This window comes from Corylus avellana, chromosome ca1 (assembly GCF_901000735.1).
Source record: "Corylus avellana chromosome ca1, CavTom2PMs-1.0".
In the NCBI taxonomy this organism is placed as follows: domain Eukaryota; kingdom Viridiplantae; phylum Streptophyta; class Magnoliopsida; order Fagales; family Betulaceae; genus Corylus; species Corylus avellana.
In genome coordinates, this window is record NC_081541.1 from 37,849,936 (window position 1) to 37,877,047 (window position 27,112).

Consider the following 27,112-nt stretch of genomic DNA (forward strand, 5'->3'; position numbering starts at 1 on the left):
TTAGCTATTTATTATTACTAAATTTAGGCCGGCCTGGTAAAATCCAACGTCGTTTGGATGTTGCCGACGTTAATTGAGAAGATTGGCAGGACTTTAACCTAGTCAATCCCCAATATTAAACCCTAGGATCTTCACCTTATCCAGTCAATTTGATAGAATAATATTAAATCCTAATATTTAAATTGGGTTGAAGGAACTTCTTCCAACTCAATTTATAAAAATAGAGGAATGATAGGGACCCAACTTTTTTGCCCAACAAAAGTCCAACTTTTGCCTTATTTATTTTTAAAAAATAAAATAAAATAAAAAATGGAAAAAATGTTTGAAGCAACCCTATCTATTTTTTGTCTTTCTTTTATTTGGTATTTTTAAAAAAATGAAAATTGGTATTTTTTTTCATAATAATGTCATTTTTTTCAAGAAAATGTCATTATTATGAAGAAAAATACTATTTTTCATTTTAAAAAAAATACTAAATAAAAGAAAGGCAAAAAATAGATAGGGTTGCTTCAGACATTTTTTCCATTTTTCATTTTGTTTTTTTTAGAAAAAAAATAAAGGGTAAAAGTTGGACTTTTGTTGGGCAAAAAAGTTGGGCCTTTAGCATTTCTCATAAAAATAACATGCGTTTATTTTTTTAATAGCATGTGAGATGCACATGATTTTTTTAATAAAATTTAGGAGAAACTTTAGAAACCCTCTTGAACTTCAATGTATTTTGAAATTACCCCATCAAAGTTCAAAAACTCTTAATTAAGGGTATTAAACTTTCAATTTCTTTCGATTATCATATTCCATTAAATCTTGTTAGGAATTTATAAAATATCAATATTTTTTTAATTATAAAAAATAAAATAAAAAATTGTTAAGATTCATGCGTTTATTTTTTTATAAAAAAAAAAATTTGCAATATTTTTTATTCTTATTTTTTTTATAAAAAAATAGGTATTTTGAGAATTTTGACAAGAGTTAATGGAAAAGCCTTACGAAATGGAATAATTGAAAGAAATTAAAAATTCGATACTTTTAATTGAGAGTTTTTAAATTTTTGGAGTAATATCAAAACGAGTAAAAATTCATCTGAAAGACCTTTCTCAAAGGCTTTGTAGTAAAATTGTGACTTTTGAGGTAAAAGGTTTTAGTTTCTTCACCTTTTGAGACAAAAGGTCTACTGATTTTTTTATAAACTACAAAACTACCACCCTTTGCATGTGACTTGTTTAAAAGGCCACTCACTACTTTAAGTCTTTAACCACATTTTCTCTTGTTTGTAGACTTTTCTAAAACGATGCAAATGCTCCTAATTTTTTGTAGGGATCACTGCTATTAAAAAAAAACATGTATTTTTCATGTATTCAAAAGACATATGTCATTTTTATAATTAATTAACTTGAATAAAGTTCTTTCAATCCGTTTGGATGAAAACTCTGTCCGACTAGGTCACATTGACAACCCCTCCTTCCGGGAACATAATGACAAGGAGTAATAAAACAAATCCACACGGTTTAAATTTGAGGTATTGCAGTGGATGTCCTCTTCAAGCCATCTCAGCTACTTAGGAAACAACGACTCATATGGAAAATATTCTGACTCAATATATCCCCCAATACATTGACAAAAACTTGGACAATTTCATGCAAAAACTTTCAACTTCGTCCAAACACTGTAATTCCCATTTCTGTCACCACTCTAGCCTTCATCTTCACCATTGTCTCCTACATAAACCATGCTCAACACCATCACCTCTAATATCACAAAGCCACATATTCTTTCATACCCATCACCTCCAAATTCAGCTACACAGTCTGCAAGTAGTTATTCAAGAGTTGCATGCTCACAAACTCATAAACAATGTTTTAAACTTATATCATATGCTACTTTATAGTTCTTCAGCTCCATTGCATCAATAAGTGCTAACTCGTGTATTAAGGGGTGCCAAGTACATCATTATGGCGGCTGCTTTGGCCGGAGACGAGCTTGTAAGGTCCATGAGCAGCCGGAGGGCGAGTTTCCGGTCAGCTAGCAAGGGAACATGGGCCTCGTCGAGCTTCCGTGAGGTTTGGACAGGGCAGCCTGATGTGTTTCAAAAGAGTGGCAGGGAAGATGATGAGGAGGAGCTGAAGTGGGCCTCGTTAGAGCGACTTCCGACATATGATAGGCTGAGGAAGGGATTTCTGAAGCAGGTTTTGGATAATGGGAGGGTTGGTTATGAAGAGGTTGATGTCACCAATCTTCAAATGCAGGACAAGAAGCATCTCATGGAGAGTATACTCAAGGTTGTTGAAGAAGATAATGAGATGTTCCTTCGTAGGCTTAGAGATAGGACTGATAGGCGAGACTCTTTCTGAAGTGTATTCCACAGTTTTTTTTTCGTCTCGACTATATCACTAGGATATAGTGTAAGAGTCCCTTCCACACGGGTCGAGTAAAGCTCAGGCTTACGCCCAATGGCGGTTGCACTCAAGGAGGATCAAACCATAGACATGATGCTTTATGAGGCATGATGGCCAAGTGACTTACCACTTGAGCGGGTTTATCGTGTAGTTTTGGTTGCAAAATGTTTTTATATGTGCCTTTTTATTTTCTTCTTTTGATTTAGATTTGAGTTTTGCTATCTTCTTATGATATTTTGATTTTTTCCTTCAGGGTGGGAATTGATATTCCAAAGATTGAAGTCCGGTTTGAGAATTTATCAATTGAAGGAGATGCATATGTTGGAACCAGGGCGCTACCAACACTTCTGAACTCAACCTTGAATTCAATTGAGGTATTTTGTTCTGCTTCTCTCTCTGCCTTTGTCTCTGTCTCTTCTTCTTCTTCCATACTTTGGAAATGTCTTGTAAGAATGATTCCATGGCCTGTTATACATAATTACAGAATTAAATATCAATTACGTCAAAAGGAAAATTCATATAGATTTTCTGAGACTGAGATATGAAACATGCAATGTATTGTATAATTTCAGCTTTTTGTTGTCAATGTGTTGAAGAGAAGATCTCCAATTTTGTTTACAGACAATTTTCTATATGTACTGGCAATTTTTTTGGTTTTTAATTTGTGGTAATAATAGGCAATTCTTGGGTTAATCAAGCTTTTCCCATCAAAGAAAAGGGCTGTCAAAATTCTACGTGAAGTGAGTGGAATAGTGAAGCCATCAAGGTATTGAATTTTTCCAAAAACTTTGACTTTGTTGAAGCAATACATGAAAGAAAAATCTTCTTCTCAAAATATCATTATGGTATATGCTTTGTTGATTAATTTATTGGGTTTTCTTCAGAATGACACTGCTTCTGGGACCTCCTGGAGCTGGCAAAACAACATTGTTGCAGGCCCTTGCTGGGAAGAGGAACAAGGATCTCAGGGTGTGTAATCTTGCTCCAATCTTATCCGCACAAGTGTGATTTTAAACTAAATTGCAGAAAATACATAGTTTGAGAGTGCCTTTTTAAAAAATTGTGATTTGAAAACATAAAAAATATGCATTTTCAAATCGTATTAAAGGCTAAATTGCCAAACTGCGATTTTACAAAACGTTCAATTGGGATTTTTAAAATTGCAAATTCAAACGGACTCATGTTTGCCAAAAAATTTGATGTCTCGAATGAATCACTTTACAATATATTCTATTCACGTTAGTTAGTGTAAAATGGGCGTGAAGAGTTGCATTACTATGGAAAGAAATGGCTAAATCCTGAATTTGTCATTGACAACTTTGTACAAACAGGAATCAGGAAGAGTTACATACTGTGGACAAGAATTTTCAGAGTTTGTTCTACGAAGAACATGCGCTTACATTAGCCAACATGATCTTCATCATGGCGAAATGACGGTCAGAGAGACGTTGGATTTTTCGGGACAAACCTTGGGAGTCGGAACCAGGTATGAGCTGCTGACAGAATTATCAAGACGAGAAAAAGCTGAAGGAATCAAACCAGATCCTGAGATAGATGCCTTCCTGGCCACAGCAATGGCCAGGAAGCAAGTCTAGTTACAGACTATGTTCTCAAGGTATGTTGCCTTTATGCTCACTCACAATTTTTGAGCCAATTCAACACAAATTCAATATGAAATTAGTGGATTAAGGTCAAGGGTTTGATTCGTTTAATTAAATGAGTAGGATTAATGTTAACTTATATAGTTTTATATCCACCACTCGAGCCTGACACAAAACAATCTCTTTGTTGGAATCTCGCCTTTTAGTTCCTGAAAAAGATTTTCTTATCTAACTTATTCATAGTTTGTTAACAGATTCTTGGATTGGATATATGTGCTGACATTATGGTGGGTGATGATATGAGAAGGGGCATATCTGGTGGGCAAAAGAAGCGTGTCACTACAGGTATGTAAAATATAGACAAAGAATTACATACAAATATTATTTTTTCCCTTGACTGAACAATTTTTTTCAATTTAGGGTCTATTTCGGTTTGTGATTTCAAGACGCGTGATTTAAAAATGAATATTTTTAAAATGTAAAATTGCAGTTTAGCCTTTAAAATCGTGCGCTTTTAAAAACAGACTCCTTTGCCTGTGAGTGCGTCTTCAAATCACTGCCATTTAGTTTAAAATTGCATTTTCTAATGGAATGTGAATGCAGGAGAAATGTTGGTTGGACCATCAAAGGCTCTTTTCATGGATGAAATATCAACTGGTCTGGACAGTTCGACAACATTCCAAATTGTCAGGTTTATGAGGCAGATGGTTCATGTCATGGAGGTGACAATGATAATATCTCTTCTGCAACCTGCGCCTGAAACCTTTGATCTTTTTGATGACATTATATTACTTTCGGAGGGTCAGATTGTCTACCAAGGCCCTCGTGAGAATGTCCTTGAATTTTTCGAAAATGTGGGCTTCAAGTGCCCAGAAAGGAACGGAATTGCAGACTTTTTGCAGGAAGTTACTTCCAAAAAAGACCAGGAGCAGTACTTTTGCATGAAAAATGAACCTTATAGATATATCAGTGTGCCTGAGTTTGTAGATCACTTCCATAATTTTCACATTGGCCAGAAACTTTCTGAAGAGCTGAAAGTTCCTTATGATCGATCCAAAATCCATCGTGCAGCATTAGTAAAAGAAAAATATGGAATCTCCAACTGGGAACTCTTCAAGGCATGCTTTGCAAGAGAGTGGCTGCTGATGAAGAGAAACTCTTTTATATATATATTCAAGACAACCCAGATTACCATCATGTCAGTTATTGCCATGACAGTTTTCTTGAGAAGAGAAATGAAGCATGGTAGAATAGAAGATGGAGGAAAGTATTATGGAGCACTTTTCTTCAGTCTCATTAACGTGATGTTCAATGGAATGGCAGAGCTTGCATTGACTATTTTCAGGCTTCCTGTGTTTTTCAAGCAGAGGGATTTCTTGTTCTATCCAGCATGTGCATTTGGGTTACCAATTTGGCTCCTCAGGATTCCTCTCTCATTGATGGAGTCAGGAATATGGATCTGTCTTACATATTACACTATTGGGTTTGCTCCTGCTGCTAGTAGGTATATATATATGCCTGCATTTGCATTCTTCCAGATAAATGAGTACAATTCATGCACATAGAATTGCTTGTCCAATGAACTAATCCGATAGTAGTCCTTCACTCATTTATCAGTATTTAAAGACATAATCCTATATATGCTCATGCATATAGTATTTATAGGTTGCCCCCTCCGTGACTCGACCACAAAGCAGCAACTTATTCGATTTCATATTCGACGAACTGAATGATCCCGTACTTGATATGGTGGCTAACTCTAATTATATCAAATGATACAAACTTTAAGTAGAATTCACATTTGAAAACCGACTTACAAGAAGAGGGTACCTAAGAGTTTATATATATATATATATATATATATATATATATATCCATGCGAGACACTTAGAATCGAAACATTCTGTTACTTGCATTTGAGCTACGCAAATTTATTATTTATGTTAACTAACACTTTTTTTGTAGATTTTTCCGCCAATTGTTAGCATTCTTCAGTATCCACCAGATGGCCCTATCTCTCTTCCGATTTATTGCCGCACTAGGAAGAACGCAAATAGTGGCAAATACACTTGGTACCTTTACATTGCTACTGGTTTTTGTCCTTGGTGGATTCATTGTTGCCAAAGGTTAGAATTTTTATGTTTTTAGTTTTCTCTACAATGATCACTTATCTCAAAAGCTCACATTACCGTGTTATTTCAAAAGTTTAAGCTAATAGAAAATGATTAATTTAATAATTTAATTTATATTCTAACAGACCTCAACCGAGAAAGTTCTGTATATATATTGAGAAATGGTCAGCTCCACATGCAGTGGTATTTTATTTTAGATAAGTGAAAGCAAGCAGTAATTTCTTCTCTTTGTGTAGATGACATTCAACCATGGATGATATGGGGATACTATGTTTCTCCTATGATGTATGGACAGAATGCCATAGCCATCAACGAATTTCTGGATGAAAGATGGAGTGCAGTAAGATCTCCAAAAACATTTGAAAAAAATGTCATTTTGTTTCCTTTAAAACAACCTTCATTTTATTATCTTAATTATTTTTCTTTGTTTTGAGCCCAATCCAGATCCAAATATTCCGGAACCCACTGTTGGAAAGGTTCTTCTCAGGGCCAGGGGAATGTTTAAAGAAGATTATTGGTACTGGATTTGTGTTGGAGCACTCCTTGGGTTTTCTCTGCTTTTCAATATCTGTTTTATGTTAGTTCTCACCTTCTTAAATCGTAAGCAATCATTTCCCACACTAATCTCCATTTCAGTTTTTGCAATGAGATTTTGGAGTTTATATATATTGCTTTGAAAACCAAACACAGCTTTAGGAGATTCTAAATCTGTTACTGTGGAGGAGGAGGATGAGAGGAAGAGTAGAAAGCAGTCTTCTAATGGACAGCAGAGAGTGAGGGCCACAGAAATGAGTACAGCTTCAACTGCTCCATTGTTTGAAGGTTCCAAAACTTACAATTCTCTACTCTTTCTGAAATCATGTAAATGATGATATTATTTGAATGTGTACAGGAATTGATATGGCAGTGAAGAACACTCCAGACATTAACTCAATTGGTACTGCTGCAGAGCAGGCACCTGTTAGAAGAGGAATGGTGTTGCCATTTCAGCCTTTATCACTTGCATTTAACCATGTGAATTACTACGTTGATATGCCTGCTGCAAGTCCTTTTTCCCCTTATCTCTCTTTCCATTTTGCAGAATATATGGCAGTGAAATAGTTTGTATAATGAGAAATGCTACACAAACTCTCATCATTTACACTCCAAAGTGTTTATTCCTTAAGGTGGCAGTTGCCACTTACTCTCTCTTTGCAACTGCCAGTCTGCTAAGTTAGGGAGTAAGCATTTGGAAGCGTAAGAGCACTAGCAGTAGATGTTTTATATGTCATTCCATTCCTTATGTTTAAAAAAAAAAAAATCACAAAAACATACTCACATCAGATTTCCTACATTTAACCAACCCTCAAGGGTTGCTACAGTATTTCCTAATGTGTAGGGAACCAAAAGTTGTTCCCTATACATTATTTTAATATAAACATTTCTCTTTCCTCTCTCATTTTTCATCTTTTTGTCTTTAATTGGAGATTGTGTTGGAATTTTGTGAAAAAAAGTGAGGGTAGGTAAGGAACTTGCATTTTCTAAAAAAATAATATTTTAATGGTACAGGGAAAGGTAATAGAAGCTATTGTGAAATATATTTTCATAGAAAAGCAAAAAGTAGTTTTGTGCCCTAAATTGAAAAAAATTAAAGGGAAACTGCTGCTAGTGTTTTAAAAGAGTAAACTTTTGTAGCTTTTTTATCATTCATCCTAAATATCTAGAAACTAGACTGGTAGATTGTCAAATTTCTGTTCTTTTATGACTTTAGAGACCATCAAATTGTCTGATGAAAATTGCTCATCAACTTAACTTGTCATGATAGAGAAAAAGATTGAGCAAACTCTTTTGTGAGTGTTGCCCTAATAATCTAGGTTCAAGAAGTTATGTGTAATAACAGGGTAACATCTTGAAATGTTTGGAAAGTTTCATGCACTTAAGGCATTTTAGTTCTCAAATTCAGATGCTGAAAACACTAGCTTTGTCATCAGGAAATGAAGAGCCAAGGGATTGAAGAGAGTCGTCTCCAACTGTTAAGAGATGTTAGTGGTGCTTTCAGGCCGGGTGTTCTAACAGCATTGGTTGGTGTCAGTGGTGCTGGGAAGACCACATTGATGGATGTGCTAGCAGGAAGGAAAACTGGTGGATACATTGAAGGAAGTATCAGCATATCTGGTTACCCAAAAGACCAAGCAACTTTTGCTAGGGTTAGCGGCTACTGTGAACAGAATGATATCCATTCACCCCAAGTTACTGTTTATGAATCTCTTCTGTACTCTGCCTGGCTGCGACTTGCAAAGGAAGTTGACAAGGAAACAAGAAAGGCATGCTTATTTCTCCAAAATCTAATCTCATTATCCCTGAAAATGTCTTTCCTTTATGAACTTATCCCAAAAAATTAGATAACATGTTATTTTGGGCTGCGGTCGTATATGATATACCCGATTAAATCATTATTTATCTCAAAAACTTAAGTTCATTTAATCAATATTCTAACACATTTAATCAATATTCTAACACTTCCCTGTTGTGTAGGCTCAAACTCCCTTTTAATAAGTGAGGCCTAATGTGTGTAATATTTAACTGAAATATAATGTGAATTGACCTGCTCTAATACCATGTAAATCTACTATTTATCCTAAAAGCTTAAACATATAGGAATTGATGAAAATAACTTAACATACTTTTGTCCATACAACTTGGAGGTTAGTTGCATGATTCACTTTCCCCATTTCAGTTTATAGCAATCTTCTCCATCTAATATCAACTTCAAATATTTTGGTGTCTCAAAGGCAGAGTAAAATGAGAGTTTCTTAATCTTTTTTCAAAGCTTCTTTCTTCATGTGAAATTTTTTTTTATCAATTGTGAATATCTGCTTGATTATAGAGCTTTGTGTTACTGACCTCAGCTTTTTGTGGTACAGATGTTTGTTGAGGAAGTCATGGAGTTGGTTGAGCTTAACCCAGTGAGGAATTCTTTAGTTGGCCTTCCAGGAGTAGATGGTCTGTCAACAGAACAGATAAAGAGACTTACCATAGCTGTGGAATTGGTTGCTAATCCCTCCATCATCTTCATGGATGAGCCAACATCAGGCCTTGATGCTAGAGCTGCAGCAATTGTTATGCGTACAGTGAGAAATACAGTGGATACAGGAAGAACTGTAGTCTGCACAATTCACCAGCCAAGCATTGATATTTTTGAAGCTTTTGATGAGGTATTTGAGATTATATAAGATTTTTTTTTTTTTCATTGGGGATCTGTTTGTTTGATTTCCTAAAGAAACCTAACACTTTCTGAATTTAACATGAAAATGGCCACAGCTGCTGTTGATGAAGAGAGGTGGACAAGTTATTTATGCTGGACCCCTTGGTCGCCATTCTCACAAGCTTGTTGAGTACTTTGAGGTGTCACTTCTTAAGCTTATATGCTTATAAATAGATAAGCAATTTATGAAAGTAACTCTTAAGAAGTCTCAATCACAAACTAATTTCCATAACCAATGGAGGCTATAAAAATAGTAACCCTGAGCAATCTTGGGTCCGTTTGAGTTCGCGATTTCAAAACGTAGTTCGGCCTTTAAAATTGCAGTTTCACTTTTAAATTTGTGTGTTTTCAAAAACGCACTCCCTTGTCTGTGATTTGAAAACACAAATTTTTCTACATTTTCAAATCATAGACGATACGTTAATCACAAATTAATATCTATGAATATTGCAGGCTATCCCGCATGTTACTAAGATCAATGATGGTTATAATCCTGCAACATGGATGCTAGAAATCAGTTCTCCTGCAGTTGAGGGTCAACTTGATGTGGATTTTGCAGAAATTTATGCCAACTCTGAACTGTACAAGTAAGGAGAACATCAGACATTCTATGAATTCCTGCCCCTCTTCATCTCTTGCAATTTTTTTACTAAATTTTCATCCATTGATTCCTTTTTATGCAGGAGGAATCAAGATCTTATCAAAGAGCTTAGCACTCCAGTACCAGGATCCAAGGACCCTTACTTCCCTACCAAATATTCTCAATCCTTTATTACACAATGCAAGGCCTGCTTCTGGAAGCAATATTGGTCCTATTGGAGGAACCCTCAATACAATGCCATCCGGTTCTTCATGACAATAGTTATTGGTGCTCTGTTTGGCCTAATTTTCTGGAATAAAGGACAGAAAACGTAAGTGTTAAAATTCTTTTTCTTTTTTTCATATCTTTGTCAAGCTAATAACATTCAACTAGTTGGAGTCATATAATGATTGGAAACTACTATATATTATGTACATTATTTCTCTGCTTTTTTCATTGATGAATTTGTCTAAAGCTAATTGCAAACTATTATGTCAACAGGCACAGAGAACAAGATCTACTGAATCTGTTGGGAGCTATGTATGCTGCTGTTCTTTTCCTTGGAGGCACCAACACTTCTGCAGTGCAGTCTGTTGTGGCAATTGAAAGAACAGTTTTCTACCGTGAAAGAGCAGCAGGAATGTACTCAGCCTTGCCTTATGCACTTGCTCAGGTAAAAGAGGACAAAAAAGGGAAACTTCACAAAAGCTTTTTGAACTTTCACGCGTTTTGAAAAGACCCACCTGAAGTTTAAAAACTCTCAATTTCACCCTCCAACTTTTAATTTAATTTAATCTACCCATTTCCATTAGAGTTTGGTGTTAAATAGACGTTAAAATAGATGAAATGACCTTTACACCTATGAAACTTTTATAAAATTTCAAATTTACCTTTAATTTCAAATTATTATTATTTAAAAAAAAAAAGAAAAGAAAAAGAAAAAAAGTTGAGAGTATTTTGGTATTTTTCATAGGCTCCGATAGAATTTAACGTTAAACTCTAACAGAGGGGGGTTGATTGTATCAAATTAAAAGTTAGAATGATGAAATTCAGAGTTTTTGAATTTTAAGGAATCTTTTCAAAACACGTGGAAGTTCGGGAGGCTTTTGTGAAGTTAACCCAAAATATAATCATTGTATTATGTGAGAAAAATGAAATAAAAAAAAAAATACATATATATATATATATATATATATATATATATTCTGATTTGCAGTAGAAATGATTAGGGTTTGTATCTTATTCCCTACAGGTGGCTGTAGAGACGATTTGCGTTGCGATCCAAACTTTTATCTACACTCTTATCCTATACTCAATGATCGGATTCCATTGGCAAGCTGATAAATTCTTGTGGTTTTACTTCTTCATATTGATGTGCTTCATGTACTTCACATTGTATGGGATGATGATTGTAGCTCTCACTCCCAGCTACCAAATTGCTGCCATTGTTATGTCCTTCTTCCTAAGCTTCTGGAACTTATTCTCTGGTTTCCTCATCACAAGGACGGTAAGTATACACAAGCCATGACACAAAATAATACAATTCACAAACGAATTTAATCATTTAATTAATATTCTAACAAAATCTAACGCTTTCACATCTGCAGCAAATTCCAATATGGTGGAGGTGGTATTACTGGGCTTCTCCAGTGGCTTGGACACTCTATGGCCTTGTTTCCTCCCAGGTGGGCGACAATACTTCTCTAATGGAGCTGCCAGGAAAAGGTTTTGTTCCAGTTAATTATTATCTTAAGGAGCACTTGGGGTTTGACTATGACTTCCTCGGAGCAGTGGCTGCCGCCCATATCGGCTTTTCCCTTCTCTTCTTCTTTGTCTTTGCCTATGGCATCAAGTTCCTCAACTTCCAGAGGAGATAAGGAAAAACTTGAACAATGATCAGATTTTGCATGCAAAGTTGTGCTCGAGTAACATGCAGAAAAAGAGAGAGTTGCTTAGTATTTTTACCAAATTTGTAAGTTTTTATCTTGTAAATGTATATTGGATGTTTTCATTTGTTGATAAATCTTCCTTTATAATAAAATTTCCACATTTTCAACTCCTACTTGGACATGGAGGAATAACAAGAGTGGTAGCCCCACACAAATAATCTCTGCATAATTTGGAAAGGAAGCTAAGATTTTGAGATCAGATCAATCAAATTCTTTCAACTAATAATACTCTTCAGGCCTATTTATCATTCATCTCACACCTTGACGTGATATATTTTAAGTGGTTTTTCTTTTGTCTTTTTAAGTAACATGAAAAATCACTTAAAATATGTCACTTCAATTGGTGTGAAACGAGCGTAAATAGTAGCATTACTCAATTCTTCCCAGTCATTAAATCAGAGTCTCTACGACCTCCTATTGGATGCCGGATCCGACCTAAATTATGCAAGCATTTAGAATGCTCCAAATTTCCCAGCATATGTAGCCATGAACCAATATTGTTCCACGTTCAGTTTTTCCACTTCAAAACTGTAACGTCTGAATTCTCTTCACAACAACTATGAAGACTAACTAAATATCAGGGGAAGTTTTTGAAGTCAAACTGTTGAGTTTGCCAATCGTTGTTTCCTTGTAGTGATGACCATGAAGAAGGACCTCAACCCAATGTCCCACCGGAGGAGTGGCCTTTATTTATGTTTTCTGCAGCCGAAAGAGAAGGCCCTCAAAGTTCAGCAAAGCTCGGAAAAACACATGAAATGGGTTTAAGAGAAAAAAAAAAAAAAAAAAAAAACCAATTTTGTTTCTGCAATTTTAAAGAGAAAATTCTCATCAGTAGCTGCAAAGCCATATCTTCAGAAAATAGACTTGAATAATGCTGTGGAATCAAGATCTTCAATTCTTTGTACCCAAATCATTAAAAGCACATACCATATATAACAGAAACAAAGTTTCAAGGTAACATCTGTTATACTTGAGTACTTAACTACCAAGAGAAACACTAAAAGAAGAAGAAAAAGAAAACTATAATAGTTGACGAACGAGTTTGTGGAACATTAAACCATATAGCACCATCCAAACATATGTCATATATGGACAGCTACCTCTCATCAGGTCTAAGAGGAGCATTTGCCAGGTCTTGAATCTCCTTCTTGCTCTTTACCAAATTCGACTTCCTCGTATTAAAATCTACTTTGTCAAAGTCCTCTGCAATACCCATATATCCATACAGAATATCTTCCTCAACCTGGTCTCCCTGCATCCTGGCATCCCAAGTGTTGCTACTTTTGGCATTGCTGGATATGAAACGCTCAAAATCTACTCTCCCACGCTTATTCTCTGCAAAATACTTATGAAGCCTCTCCGCATCTCCCAGCCCAGTGAAAGTGCCCAAGAACTTTACAACCATAACACTTTGATCTGCAGGCCTTCCCCGGCACACCTTGATTCTTCCCCTTACGAAACCTTTACCTGCCATAATAAGGTGGACCATTGAAATGAAGTACATTGAAACAACAAATGATTATTCTGGTCTTGTATTTAACAGATTAAATTACCCAAATTTCTTGCATATATAAATGATAGTTATACTACTGACAAACAGCTGAATATTGTGATCCGTTCAAATGATGCACGCTGCAAATGTATTTTTTGATTTTTAAAATTAAACAAAGTAGATTTAATTTTCAACAAATTCTATTTTACATGATAGATCATACAAAGTCACTCACTTCTTATAAAAGCCTCAATTCCTTCGATGGTGACAACCTTCCATTTTTCCGAATTATTTTCTGACATAGAAATGTTGTGGATGATGATGACAGGAGGCCAGAGTATCAAATCCTCCTTCTGAGCCAAAGCATCAGCACTAGGCAAGACCTGAGGAACCCATGTTACTGTATCCTGGAGGACAACAGTATTCCATCCCAACAAGACACATATTGCTTTGTGAAGACCCAAGTGCTGTGCTCTCAGCCCAGCCTTGTGAGACATAAAGGCATGTGTTACCAAGCGTTGAGTGTCCATGAACTCCTTTGAAAAGCTGTAACAGCACAGATATGTAAACAAATGCTAACAGAGTGCATTATTAATTATAACATTGCCAAGACAAACATGATACACCAAATTAAATAAGTGCAAAAAGGTGAAGAAACACTATGGGTACTTCATATATAAATACTGCTCCAGAGAGTAACTCTAATTAGTTACTATATATAGAATTCCAAATAATTATTATGAGTTTAAGTATATAACATAGAATAAACAAGCTCTGTATGTTTCTTAGTCAACAAGATAGTTCAGAACAGGTATCAAGAATGAAAGCTAAATCCAATTACCATACAATGAAACTCGAAGCCTATGTGTTCCGTAGCATTACCGCTAAAGGAAAATGCAAAAGAAAAAAGTTAACACACAAATTCTTCAAACATGCTTGCAGATGACAACTGACAAAATAATTCCACTGCCAATGTAGCTTGTAGCTTGTAGCTCAACAAATTAATGATGTTAACAACAGGTTCTCCTTCAAAAAAATAATATAATAACAGCAAAGCATATTCACACTTCCAGAACCATTCTTCCATATGTGGACCAGCTGACTCCACCACAATCATTGCCAAGCTGCATAATCAATCATGAAATGTGGTCTCTCATCAAGTCCAAGTCCAGGTCTCATAGCCCATAATGGATATAACGCCCACCGATTTCTTTTAATCTCACTCTCTAATCTGCCAACACTATACTTGCTCTTTAGAATAGATCTGAGCCACCAGAGTCTCAATCTAAAAATTAATTTATTTTCTGAATCTCCCAGTGGCATAATAATCGCCAATGTAGACATAATCCAAGATCATACTTCTCATGTGCGCAGCTCTCTTTTAAAGGCATTGCATGTCGAAGACTGGACCCGAAGCATTGCAGGTGAGTTTCAGATGAAAAGATCACCAGTTGATGTATAATTCTTTAGAAAATTCCTTCTGCCTTTCAGGAATCACGTGGAGGAAGAGATTGGTTATTGCTTTGTCAACATATCAACTGATCCACAGACTTATTACCTTTCTATCTCTGACATTGATTCTCTGTTTGCTCAGACATAATTGATATGAAGATTCAAAGTTGTTCCTCAACAATCTCAAAATATGCCAAAAATGCCGCCAAACTTTGGAAGCCATGATGATTTGAGCTGGTTACTCAAGCATATCAAATTTCCATAATACTAATTCTTGGTGAAACCCTAAGTCTTGCGTATGAAGCTACATCCATGAGAATATGAAGCTTTTATGATTGTTTTAGTACTGATTCATTGGTTCCCATGAGTGCTCACCTTAGAGGCAGGTTGCGATAGGCTACTTACATCCACATTTGGTAAGAGAAACCAGTCCCAGCAAAATATATCAGCTGTTATATCCCCCACTCACCCAAAAAAAAAAGGACAAGAAGAAAGAAAGTGAAAAACTCATGCATTTTTCGGAGTTTTAATAATATCTGGAACATCGATCATATGAACCATAGTGTTCCATCAGGGACTCCCAAGGAAATCCATTTTCCTATTTTTTTTTTTTAAAAAAAGGTCCAATTATAGTTTGTAAATACATACAAATCCACTCTTCTAGTTGTCTTTACCACCATGCTAAAATGGCTTTGACAATAAATAGTAAATGCTGACACTACTACACACATAATGAGATTTAAAGACTACATCTACATGCACAAATAAACAGACTAAAAGACAACAACTAATCCATCCACACAAGTTCCTTGAACACCATTCTAAAATGGCTTTGGCTATAACTACTACTACGATGCTGCTACTACTGCAACTTAGTGTAGCATGTCACATACTAATCTTCATTTCTCAAGTGGCCAACTTTTGTCGATCAGTGCCAAGTTTAATGTTCCATGTAAACCCCCTATCACACAGTACACATCAAACAGTACACGACTTAGTGTATTCTCCCAAAAACCTTTATTCATAATTTTTGCTGTTTCTATGGGTTTTTTCTCCCCTTCCGTTTACTATTTTGTAATAATATTATTCTGTGTGGCAGCCTCAGTCTTATAAATTAAAATGCTTACGCCGCAATCTGTTTGTCTCACAGTAAACCAAATTTGCGGCTCGATCATTACCTGTGGCACTACAACCCTTAGCATATCATTAAATAGTGTGGTTTCCGCTAAATATCCAGTTTATTTCATTAAATTTGTCATGATTGGCAAATGAACAACTGAGGAAACCTGCTATATAAGAGTTAACTCTGACCAGCACCCTACTTCCAATTAGTAGCATTGTTAGGCTGTTCCCAACTATTTACTCAGTGAACTGCAAGGATGGAAGACGGACAGCAGCAGTCATCTATCTGACTTTCAACCTAATTCAATAATATAAAAGGCCATTGATGAGCTTTGTGAAGTCACTTTTATAAAAGTTGAGTTTCCCAAAAGTACCTGTGCCAGTACATGGAATCGATACCACCAAACCATCAATCTTCAAATACTATCCATTAGCCTATGTATATATAATAAATAAGCTATGGGTTTGAAATTTCAGTAAGCCAAGTAAAATTCCAAACAAATCCAAAACCAGAAAATCTTGAGGGTTAGTGCATACTCAATTAACTGCATTGGCTAAAGTACTGGGGAATTCTTGAATCAAAATATGAAAACAGATGTTCCACTTTTCACTAAAAATATAATGGAAAAGAAAACAGACCTTCTCCCACATACGATGCAAAACAAACTACCAGCTTTTCCTTGTTCCTTGTATCGTCTTTGAACAGTTGAGTTCCCATTCAATTGTTTAGAGTACTTTAGGAAGGCTTCATGTACCAGTAACTTGAACTCCTCAGAGTCCTCAGCTGGCTCAGACTCTAAAGGATCCGCCCAATCTTCCGAAGGGTCATCATAATCTTCATGCACATCCTCCTGATAATCATCATTTCTTTTCCAAACTTTGGGCTGTTTGTGAAGACCACTTCTTCTATCAAAATGGTGCAAGTCTTGTGAGCTCAAAGAACCAATTTTTGGATGATCCCTTGTATATCGACCACCATATTTATACAATCTTTCTGAGTGCCTTTGTCTATGTGCAAAAGAATCTTGAGATGATAACCTATCATCAGTCACAAAATCTTGACGATACTCTAGCCTATCATGTATCCTCCTAGACTTTCTGTATTGATTATGGTCAAATCCCACAGCATTAGACGAATACAAAACACTCGTATCTTCATCAATCCACTCTTCACCACTATCGAATAGATCCTGAAGCTCTCCTCGTGCATTCCATTTTGACATGAGTTTTGTAGAATCATGCGCACCTAATTCTTCCACGACATCATACATTCTTTTACGCACCCTATCTGATGGTTCACATAAGCGAAGCTCCTCCTTCGTTCTCTGCATCCTTAAAGAATGTCTATGCATATCTGCATCATATATAGAAAGAGGAGGATTGTGCAGCCTTTCCTTAAGAAACTTTGGACCGGCATCTTTTCCAAAACCATAATCTGATCTTAAATGTGATATTTGATGATCCTGTGATGCCCCCAAATGTGAATTTTCATAATCTTGTGACACTCTCCTTCCAGACTCAACATGATTAAATCCAGAATCAAAATAATCCTCACCTTGATTTGATGCGTTTGATGTTCTGTTCCTATCAGGGTAGTCTGAAAGTGCTTGCTTTTGTAAAGCATGATGGTCCAATATAATACCCTTTCGGGGATTTCCATAAGAATCCTCAATATTATCGTCAACCCTGTTTACAACAGGGTGCATAAGGCTAGGTCTAGACAAATCTCTACGATCATAATCAATTTTTGCATTATCATAGTCAAGTGGAGCACGTGACGGCATCATTCTGTATAAGTCATCAGATGGATATCCACGATTATCATTTGCTGTTCCCCGTAGTTTGGGGTATGAATACTCCTCACACTCGACCCTGGTTGGACTATATGCAGCTCTCTGGTAATATGTCAGATTCCTATGTCCAGCTTCAGGGCCCCTGGCAGAATCTGTAAGTGGACTTTGCCCATATGCATTAAAACATATAGGATCTATAAGCTTTCCACCGCTCCTTGAAAATCCATCTGAATGAGGAGGCAAATGCATGCCATCCCGATAAGAATCCAAAAACTCATTCCTCACCATCCTTGAAGAGGAGCTTTTCAAATCCTTTAGAGGGGAGGTGCTTGCAAAATCTTTGGAGTGAGATGCTGACCCAATGGGATATGCCATATCCCTTGATTGAAACATGGGTTTCTCTTCATCTTTGTAGGAATCCATGATTGGTAACTTATCCACAGCTATAGGGTCCCGATATTGAAGTCTTTCATGCTCAAACTGGCGTATACCTACACCTTGTGATGAGGATGATATTTGCCCACGAGCTTCTCCATAACTTGAGGTGGGACCCAGATCCTGAGGCAACCGATATGATCCCCGAGCTACACCATCTTCCACTGCCATTGATTTCTGAGCCAACATCCCATGTCCACCACCAGCTGGCAATCTGTTTTCACTATATTCAATATCTTTGCCAATTCTATGACTGCTACTCTGATATCCATAAACATTTTTTGACTTCACGCTATCATCACCAACCTTAAAATCATTATGCTCGGACAACTCATATCTCCGCCTCAACTCCATAGCCAGCACATTATCCCTGTGCACAACAATATCACCCTCATCCAACTGAGCCCTTTTCTGCACTTGCTCGAAAGGGGGTGACCTTGATCGCATCCGATCACTCCTGGCCACGCTACCACCCCCCACATGCCAAGCATAGTCCCTCCTTTCAGTAGAAGAACTCCTTCTACTCGCACCCGCAACCCGCCTGGACCCATCTAACCTATTAGGACTCAGACTCTGTCGGGCACGTGGAGACCTATCCAACGCATCGCTGCGACTACCATTATAAGGGTTAAAACCCCTTTTGAATCGATCTTCAGCACGCAACTTAGAATTTGGAGATAGAGCAGAATAATCTTCACGCCTTCTTGATTGCATCCTTAGTTACACTAATCAATACACTGCTAAATCCGCTAGAATATAACGCTTCGATTTTTTTTTTTAATCAAAATGAGTAATCCTATCCAGAACTTAAGATCAATTTCTGAAGAACTTAGAGAAACCCAAATCCAAAAACACACAGTCAAGGTGTTTCCAGCAATAGTAGGACGTTATCTGAAACCCTAACCCTAGGAATGCCCACAAAGATTGCAAATACAGATCAAACAAAGAAAACCCAGAAAAGGGTTTTGATTTCCATTGCAGTAAGAGTGAGGGATCAGAGGAATTTCAAACCTTTTGGTATGAATCGTGAGAACCCGTGTTGGGTTTTTCAACCAATCTTTTTGTCGCCCCTAATGCTTCGATTTCTCAAAATTCATGCATCAGAGAACACAGAAAGCCTGTCTCATATATCTGGCGATTGTTTTCCTAACGAGAGAGAAGTAGACTTTTGGGTTTACTTTTTCACCGGTGATGCACTGATGCTTTGCTTCGTTCAGTGGCTTCCTCGGTGCGCATCTGATACCACGCTGCAAAGGATTTCCTATTTAGATCTTAAATAGCTTTTGTTACTTTAGATCTGAACCGTTAATTGCTATTTATAATTGCTTTGACTTTATGTTTTTTCCATCAGGACTCATGAACCAGTAACCTTAAATAGTTATTTGGATTTTGTGCATAACAGATTTTTTTTTTTTCCTAAAAAAAGGTTAGGTGTTATTGGTGGGGTTTCCTTTCCTTAGTTTAACGGGTTTCAACTACTTATCTTCTCTTTATTATTATTATTATAGTAGAAAGGAAATAAAGAAGTAGGGATAACATTATTATTATTATTATTGGGATAACATTATTTGCTTGCACTTCAAAGTGAATGACGAGAAGCAATTCCATTACTCCTACCATAAATTTTATAATACATTTCTTAGCAATCGATGATTTTATCCTGCTCTAGAGATTTTTTTTTCTTTCTTAAATTTCGAAGTTTAAATTAGAAGATAAGGCTCACAAACCCGCTATCATAAATTTTTCTTTAATAGATGAGCTCTACATCAGTTTAATAAAAGATTTAGTATTTTTAACATTTTTCATCAAGGTGAAAAGACGGTTACGATTGGCGGTTATTGACTAAAACCGCTAATTGTAACCGCATAGGCAGTTAGTAAAATCCATTAATTGGCTCCGCTAACCACTTAAGCGGTTAACCCGCAATTTGCGGTTAGTAACTCTAATAACCGCTAACCGCTTAACCCGCAATTAGCGGTTAGTAACTCTAATAATCGCTTTTTAAAAGAAAAAAAAAATTAAATTTTTTTTTTTTTAAAAAAAAGAAAAGTTAAAACGATGTCGTTTCTATGGTAATATAATAATATCATACTACATACAACATCGTTATATATATAGGCGGTTAGCGGGTGATTAATATCTTTTCACCCCTATCTTTTATAGTTTATGATTTTTTTTTTTTTACATGTCAACATAAGGAGAGGATAGAGGGTGATATATGTATTAGATCTATTGACCTCTTACTTCATGAGACATGGTCTCCAACCGATTAAGTTATAATTTGGGAACTTTTATAATCTATGAATTGATGGTTTCTTAAAGTAATTTTTTTTTTCTTTCCAAATGAGTATTATATAATAGTTGTAACTTTTGAAAATAGGACATGCCTTTTTTTTTGTTACGTGACTTTTAGTTTAAGCAATATCTTTTGGCTTGATCACGAAATACTTTTCTATAATTTTAAGAAATTTATTTTGGCTTTTAGTATAAAGAAATGATAGAATTCATTTTATTTTTAACCATCTCTATAATAAGTAGATGAATCCACCATTGAATTTGTTCCACATATGAGTTTACAAATCTAATAGTTGATATATTGTATTTATAGAATGAGATGGAGAAAAAATAGAAAAAAGTATTGAAGTAAATCATTCTTATTTAGTATAAGTACTTTTTTCTTACCAAAAAAAAAAAAAAAAAAAAGTATAAGTACTTTTTAAAAAACTTACACATAACAAAAGTCTATTTAGCTTCAAAGGCCGAAAGATGGGCCTAGATCAACAGTATGACCACCAAATAATGGGCCAATAAATAGCTAAAATAATATGGGCAACTAGGCCTTTTTTTTATTTTTACTTTTTAACTTTTAATCTTCCAGAGGCCGAGAGTACACACCAGCGGACTACCCATTCACCACACAAACCAAACCTTTACAATAAAATCCTTTGATAAGTATGATAATCAAATCTAATTACAGTAAAATCAATCTGATTTGATGGTATCAAATTTGATTATAGGAAATTACAATCAATTACAACAAATATCTAAAATCAAATCTCCTAATATATTATAACATTCCATAATTCTCATCTCCCAATTATGATCATACTTCCCCAACAGAAATTCAGCAAAGAGCAATATACGTGAAAATTAACCCAAATGAATCGCTTTTCTCTCTCTCTCTAGAAAGTTTGGTTTCCCTCTTGCTTAATAGCCTCTAGATTGCCTTCCTCTGGAACTTCTCTTTTCCTTTACACGGGCAACTTCTTTCTCAACTATAAAATTATTAGTTATCTTAAAAGTTTAAGCAGATAAAAAGATGTAAATTTAATCACTTAATTAATACTTGAACACTCCTCCTCACATCACGTGTGGGCTTAACCTTTATTTTAATATGTGAGGCTCAACACGTGGAATATTTAATTTAAATGGGGTGAATTGACGGAGTTAAAATTCGAACTCAGAACTTTTAGCTCTGATACTATGTTAAATCACATTTTTTCCTAAAAGTTTAAAGTGATAAAAATATGTAAATTTAATCACTTAATTAATACTTTAACATCTACAAAGCCTTGATGATTGTTTCTCGCATTTTGGTTTGTCTTTCCTTATAGATTCCTTGCTTCGTCTTTTCGGCTTTGTTTTTGTTTTCCAACTTGTCTAACGTTCATTAAGTTTGGCAAGAAAAAACTTTAAGGGGGAGGAAATAGAGAGAATGACTTTTAAATGAAGTGGCAGTTATAAACCTTATATGTTTTTAAGCCCATCCCAACCGCTCCTTTCATTTGAAATGGAGAAGATTGGATTCCATAGGAGTTGGAATCATGAGCCTATATGAGTAGGCAAAAAATGGGCTTTTATTTTTTTTCTCTTTCTTATTTGCAAATTAAATGAAATTATGAAAAATTAAACTATAGGTTTTTTAATCTTCTTTCTCTTTAAGTTCAAAAATATGTCTTAAAATATAATTAAGAAAATATCAAAAAATAGAGTAATTCACATATTTTATAACCCTTCAAATATAAAAAATGTCAATGTAAACATAATTAAATTATGAGCAAAAATGAATGGTAGATTGACAATGTTACGTTAGTATAATAAGATAGTGATGAAATAGTGGTGTGCCATATTACATTATTCCGTTCCTAAGAGGTAGTTCCATCGGCTAGATAGGGACCACGCCTCATGAACTGGAGGTCACTAGTTCGAATCTCCCTTTCTTCATCTTGTGTGGACATGTCAAATATATATATATATATATATAACATTTTACTCCATAAATAAATACACATGTGTGAGAACATCCATGAAGAGAAATCCTAAGTTTAATTTTCCTGCACAAGAAAATTTTCAAAACAAATAGCAATGAAATTTATTCTACAATTTTCATTTTCCCTCTTTACCAAACGATCAAAAAAAAAGTTTTTATTTATTTTTTTATTTTTTAATACCGGAGCTATAACCAAAAAAAAATTTAATTATTAAAACCAATATCGCCATTTTTTAAAAACAGAGAAACAAGTAAAACTTTCAATAGTTACATGCACGGGAAAAAAAGACGGCGTTTAGGGAAAATGCCGACATATTTTGTTTCTTATATACGCTGGTAAATATGCAGTCTTGCGTTACAATGGCGTATAAACAAAGACCGGTGAATGATAAATTAACGTTGTTTTTATATACGTCGGAAACTTTATTGGTGAATACCTATATATGTCACGTCGGTTTATAAATTACGTTGATTTATCGGCATTTTTTATTACGTTTACCGGGTGCGAATTTTAAGCACCAAAATATATTTACGGCCTATAATAAATTATCCTATTACAAAAATACGTTTACACAAGAAAAAATGAAAATATATATATATATATATATATATATATATATATATATATATATTTCATGGCGTTTTTCCGGGCTATAGCAGCGTTTAATTAATTAGTGGCAGCCAGTAAATGTGGTTTTTTATTTTTTATAGTGCATGTAACACTATTGAAATTCCCTCCCTGGTTCAAATTATTGACATTCTCGTTAAGAACTACGCCTTGATGCAAAGCCTCAACCGCTATGGCGACATTATTTTGTTTTGATACCATTTGTCACTATCGGGAAAGAAAAATGACACTCCTATATATTTGCGTTATTATTTTAAGAAAACTAGTCAAAGTTAGTGATGCATGCTTCTCTTACATCGTTGAAAGGAACGTTTCCCTTGGCATTCATTCATTTCACAGAAAACTAAAATGTGAAATGAAGACTTTTCTTAGCTCCCAACTCATTGGAGAATTAGTTGGGACCGTGCGTTTATCATCTACTTATTGGTTTGTCGGAGGATGGAGAGTGTTATTTCAACATCAAATATTTGAAGGAATGGATCCTATCCATTTCTTTTGTTAGGCCCAAAAATATTAATATTGGGACAACATTGTTCCCATCATGATTTTAAATTGAGACCTTTTTGTCTCCAATTTTGACTTAACCCGCTCCTCTCCATTTCGAATCCTAATTCATATTTGCATCCTCATAATTAATGAGGCAAATTTCACCTCTTCGTATATGTGGAAGATCATAAATCTTGAATTAATACCTAATTCAAATGGTAATAGTAACGATATTAAACAAATCTTAAAATCATTTAAAATGTTAATCAATTTTGGTTATTGGGGAGATAATATTATTACTTTTAGTGTATTATTAGTGTTGATGCTTATTATTGTAATGAAAGTTTTTGGGCTTAAGAAAGTTCCTTTAGACTTAATTAACCATTTCTCTTCTAATTCTCACGCTAATCTTTTTGACTTCGTAATAATTTAATTTCAATTTTTTATTTGAAAAATAGTCTTAGAAAAGAATGACAAAAGATATAAATATTAATAACAAAAAAAAATATAAAAAAGTGAGTCCTACGACGACAGTTGGGTAAATCAAATTAAGCTAACATTAAACAACAACAAAAACAGTCATAAAATACTACTTGTAACAGATTTCACCACCCTAAAACAATCCCTCAAAATATTACCTCATGTGCAGTCTGCCTTTAAGAAAAATTAGAATTTTACGCTATGTTATTAGCATTGTATCCTATGACATATCTTAATTAATATCATTCTTTATGTGTTGTCGGTACGTTAGACTATTAATTAAATGATGAAATTCATAATTTTTTATCGATTGAAATTTTTGAAATAAGAAGTAATTTAACATGGTAGTAGAATAGACTTCTAACCTTGTCTCCCATTTATGAATTATTACTTAAGAGTTCAAATTTTTTCCAAGCGAGATAGCCAAAACAATTGGTCAAGTCCTTGATCTTCAGATCAGCCTCATTTATGAGGTTACTTAAGCTGGTGTTGAAAAAGTTGTGTACTTAAGGAATCCTTAATCTTATCTTTTTGGAAGATAGCCAAGTGTGAGACTGACAGGATTTAATTTGTAAAGTTTACAATTTTTGGTTCACTTTTTTGTGTGGAGTGAAACAAATGCATGTAAGTGGTCCTCAGACATTCAATGTTCTTGTCACATGAAAAGATCAATCAAAATGTCAAGTTTGTCTCATTTATTACATGCAAACAAAACAAAGGTTGGTATACTAAACTATATGAATACCCTAAGCATTTCTCCACGAGTGATTAGAGCTCGTTTCTGGATTAGTAAGCCTACACAACCCCCTAACCGGAAGGAAAACAGCAAGGTAGAGGAACAAGCAAGCAACAACCAGTGGTTCGAGGCCAATTTATATGTATAGCACAAAGAAAGGCAACCTAAAAAGACTTGGCCAACCATTTATTAAAGAGAGAATTATAAACCCTAATAAAGAGTTAGCCTGGCTCGATCTAATCCAAAAGATATATTTCAGAGAGCACATAATCTATACTTGTAAACTTAGAATGGAAGATCGATCCTGCAATTTGTCTCACTCCAAAGGGCGTTTAAGCTCAGCTCGTTTAAATCTCGAGCGAGTTCATGCTCAAGCTCGAGTGAGTTGAGAATGTTATTCGAGCCGAGCTAGGCTCAATTGGAGCTCGAGCTAGGCTATTAAATTCTTTAATGTATGATTCGAGCAAAGTTCATTATTTCAACATTCATCTTGTTGGGAGTGCTTATCTCCGGAATCCTTAATCTTATCTTTTTGGAAGATAGCCAAGTGTGAGACTGACAGGATTTAATTTGTAAGGTTTACAATTTTTGGTTCACTTTTTTGTGTGGAGTGAAACAAATGCATGTGAGTGGTCCTTAGACATTCAATGTTCTTGTCACATGAAAAGATCAATCAAAAGGTCAAGTTTGTCTCACTTATTACATGCAAACAAAACAAAGGTTGGTAAACTAAACTATATGAATACCCTAAGCATTTCTCCACGAGTGATTAGAGCTCGTTTCTGGATTAGTAAGCCTACACAACCCCCTAACCGGAAGGAAAACAACAAGGTAGAGGAACAAGTGGGCAACAACGAATGGTTCGAGGCCAATTTATATGTATAGCACAAAGAAAAGCAACCTAAAAAGACTTGGCCAACCATTTATTAAAGAGAGAATTATAAACCCTAATAAAGAGTTAGCCCTTGCTCGATCTAATCCAAAAGATACATTTCAGAGAGCACATAATCTATACTTGTAAACTTAGAATGGAAGATCGATCCTGCAATTTGTCTCATTCCAAAGGGCGTTTAAGCTCGGCTCGTTTAAATCTCGAGCGAGTTCATGCTCAAGCTCAAGTGAGTTGAGAATGTTATTCGAGCCGAGCCAGGCTCAATTGGAGCTCGAGCTAGGCTATTAAATTCTTTAATGTATGATTCGAGCAAAGTTCATTATTTCAACATTCATCTTGTTGGGAGTGCTTATCTCCGGAATCCTTAATCTTATCTTTTTGGAAGATAGCCAAGTGTGAGACTGACAGGATTTAATTTGTAAGGTTTACAATTTTTGGTTCACTTTTTTGTGTGGAGTGAAACAAATGCATGTAAGTGGTCCTCAGACATTCAATGTTCTTGTCACATGAAAAGATCAATCAAAATGTCAAGTTTGTCTCATTTATTACATGCAAACAAAACAAAGGTTGGTATACTAAACTATATGAATACCCTAAGCATTTCTCCACGAGTGATTAGAGCTCGTTTCTGGATTAGTAAGCCTACACAACCCCCTAACCGGAAGGAAAACAACAAGGTAGAGGAACAAATGGGCAACAACGAATGGTTCGAGGCCAATTTATATGTATAGCACAAAGAAAAGCAACCTAAAAAGACTTGGCCAACCATTTATTAAAGAGAGAATGCTTGAATGTTGTAGCTTAAGAGAATGCTTGAATGTTGTAGCTTAAGAGAATGCTTGAATGAAGCTGCATGTTTTTTTTTTTTTTTTTTTTTAAAAAAAAAGATATGAAGATGCAATGCTTTATCCCAAGGTACAAGCCTTTTTTTTTAGAAATGAAGATGCAATGCCTTATCCCCCAGCACACGCGCGGTTGAGGAAAAGAAAGGAAATAGAATGAAGCAATCAATTTACATAGGTCTGCATTGTGCACTTCACCTACGGACAAAAACAAGAGCATCACCAATTTATGTTTTATTATTTGTTACTTTACGTGCAGTGAGAGATTCCCAAAACCCAGGTTGATTATTATTATTATTTTTTAAAATATTTTATGACAACATCTCATGCAAATTATTTGTCATCAATGACTAATCATTTGCATTTAAGGCAACCAACAATTTGTGAATACCCAAAAAAAAAGTGTGGTTTTCAAACTAGAATTGTACTTTATCTTCAACATGAAAATTTTTACATTTCAGAAATCTGAACCAAAATTTTTTACAAAATCAAAAAAATACGAATTTCAAAACAAAAACAAAAAAGTGACCAGCCAAACAAGCCCTACACCTCCCTTCAAGAGGAAAAAGGACATAGTTGGTGACA

General features: G+C 35.1%; 1 protein-coding gene and 1 pseudogene across 1 annotated transcript; one reads left to right on the forward strand and one right to left on the reverse strand.

Annotated features, from left to right (window-relative positions):
• Window positions 1-1,949: 1,949 nt before the first annotated feature.
• Window positions 1,950-11,827, forward strand: LOC132179525 (pleiotropic drug resistance protein 2-like; annotated as a pseudogene).
• Window positions 11,828-12,809: 982 nt separating this feature from the next.
• LOC132179591 (uncharacterized) lies at window positions 12,810-19,198 on the reverse strand. The gene is made up of 3 exons (XM_059592334.1): window positions 16,605-19,198; window positions 13,627-13,937; window positions 12,810-13,366 (listed from the first exon to the last, which is right to left on the reverse strand). The coding sequence occupies exons 1-3, from the start codon at window positions 18,905-18,907 to the stop codon at window positions 12,996-12,998; spliced, it is 2,985 nt and encodes a 994-aa protein (XP_059448317.1). The 5' UTR covers window positions 18,908-19,198; the 3' UTR covers window positions 12,810-12,995.
• Between the last annotated feature and the right edge of the window lie 7,914 nt (window positions 19,199-27,112).

What these genes read in the sequence shown, in the direction of transcription:
- LOC132179591 (XM_059592334.1), bottom strand. Translation starts at nt 18,907, where the DNA reads ATGCAATCAAGAAGGCGTGAAGATTATTCTGCTCTATCTCCAAATTCT. An exon ending in TGCATCGTATGTGGGAGAAG is followed by an intron (nt 13,938 to 16,604) that starts GTCTGTTTTCTT and finishes GTGCTGTTACAG; the next exon opens with CTTTTCAAAGGAGTTCATGG. An exon ending in AATTGAGGCTTTTATAAGAA is followed by an intron (nt 13,367 to 13,626) that starts GTGAGTGACTTT and finishes TTATTATGGCAG; the next exon opens with GTAAAGGTTTCGTAAGGGGA.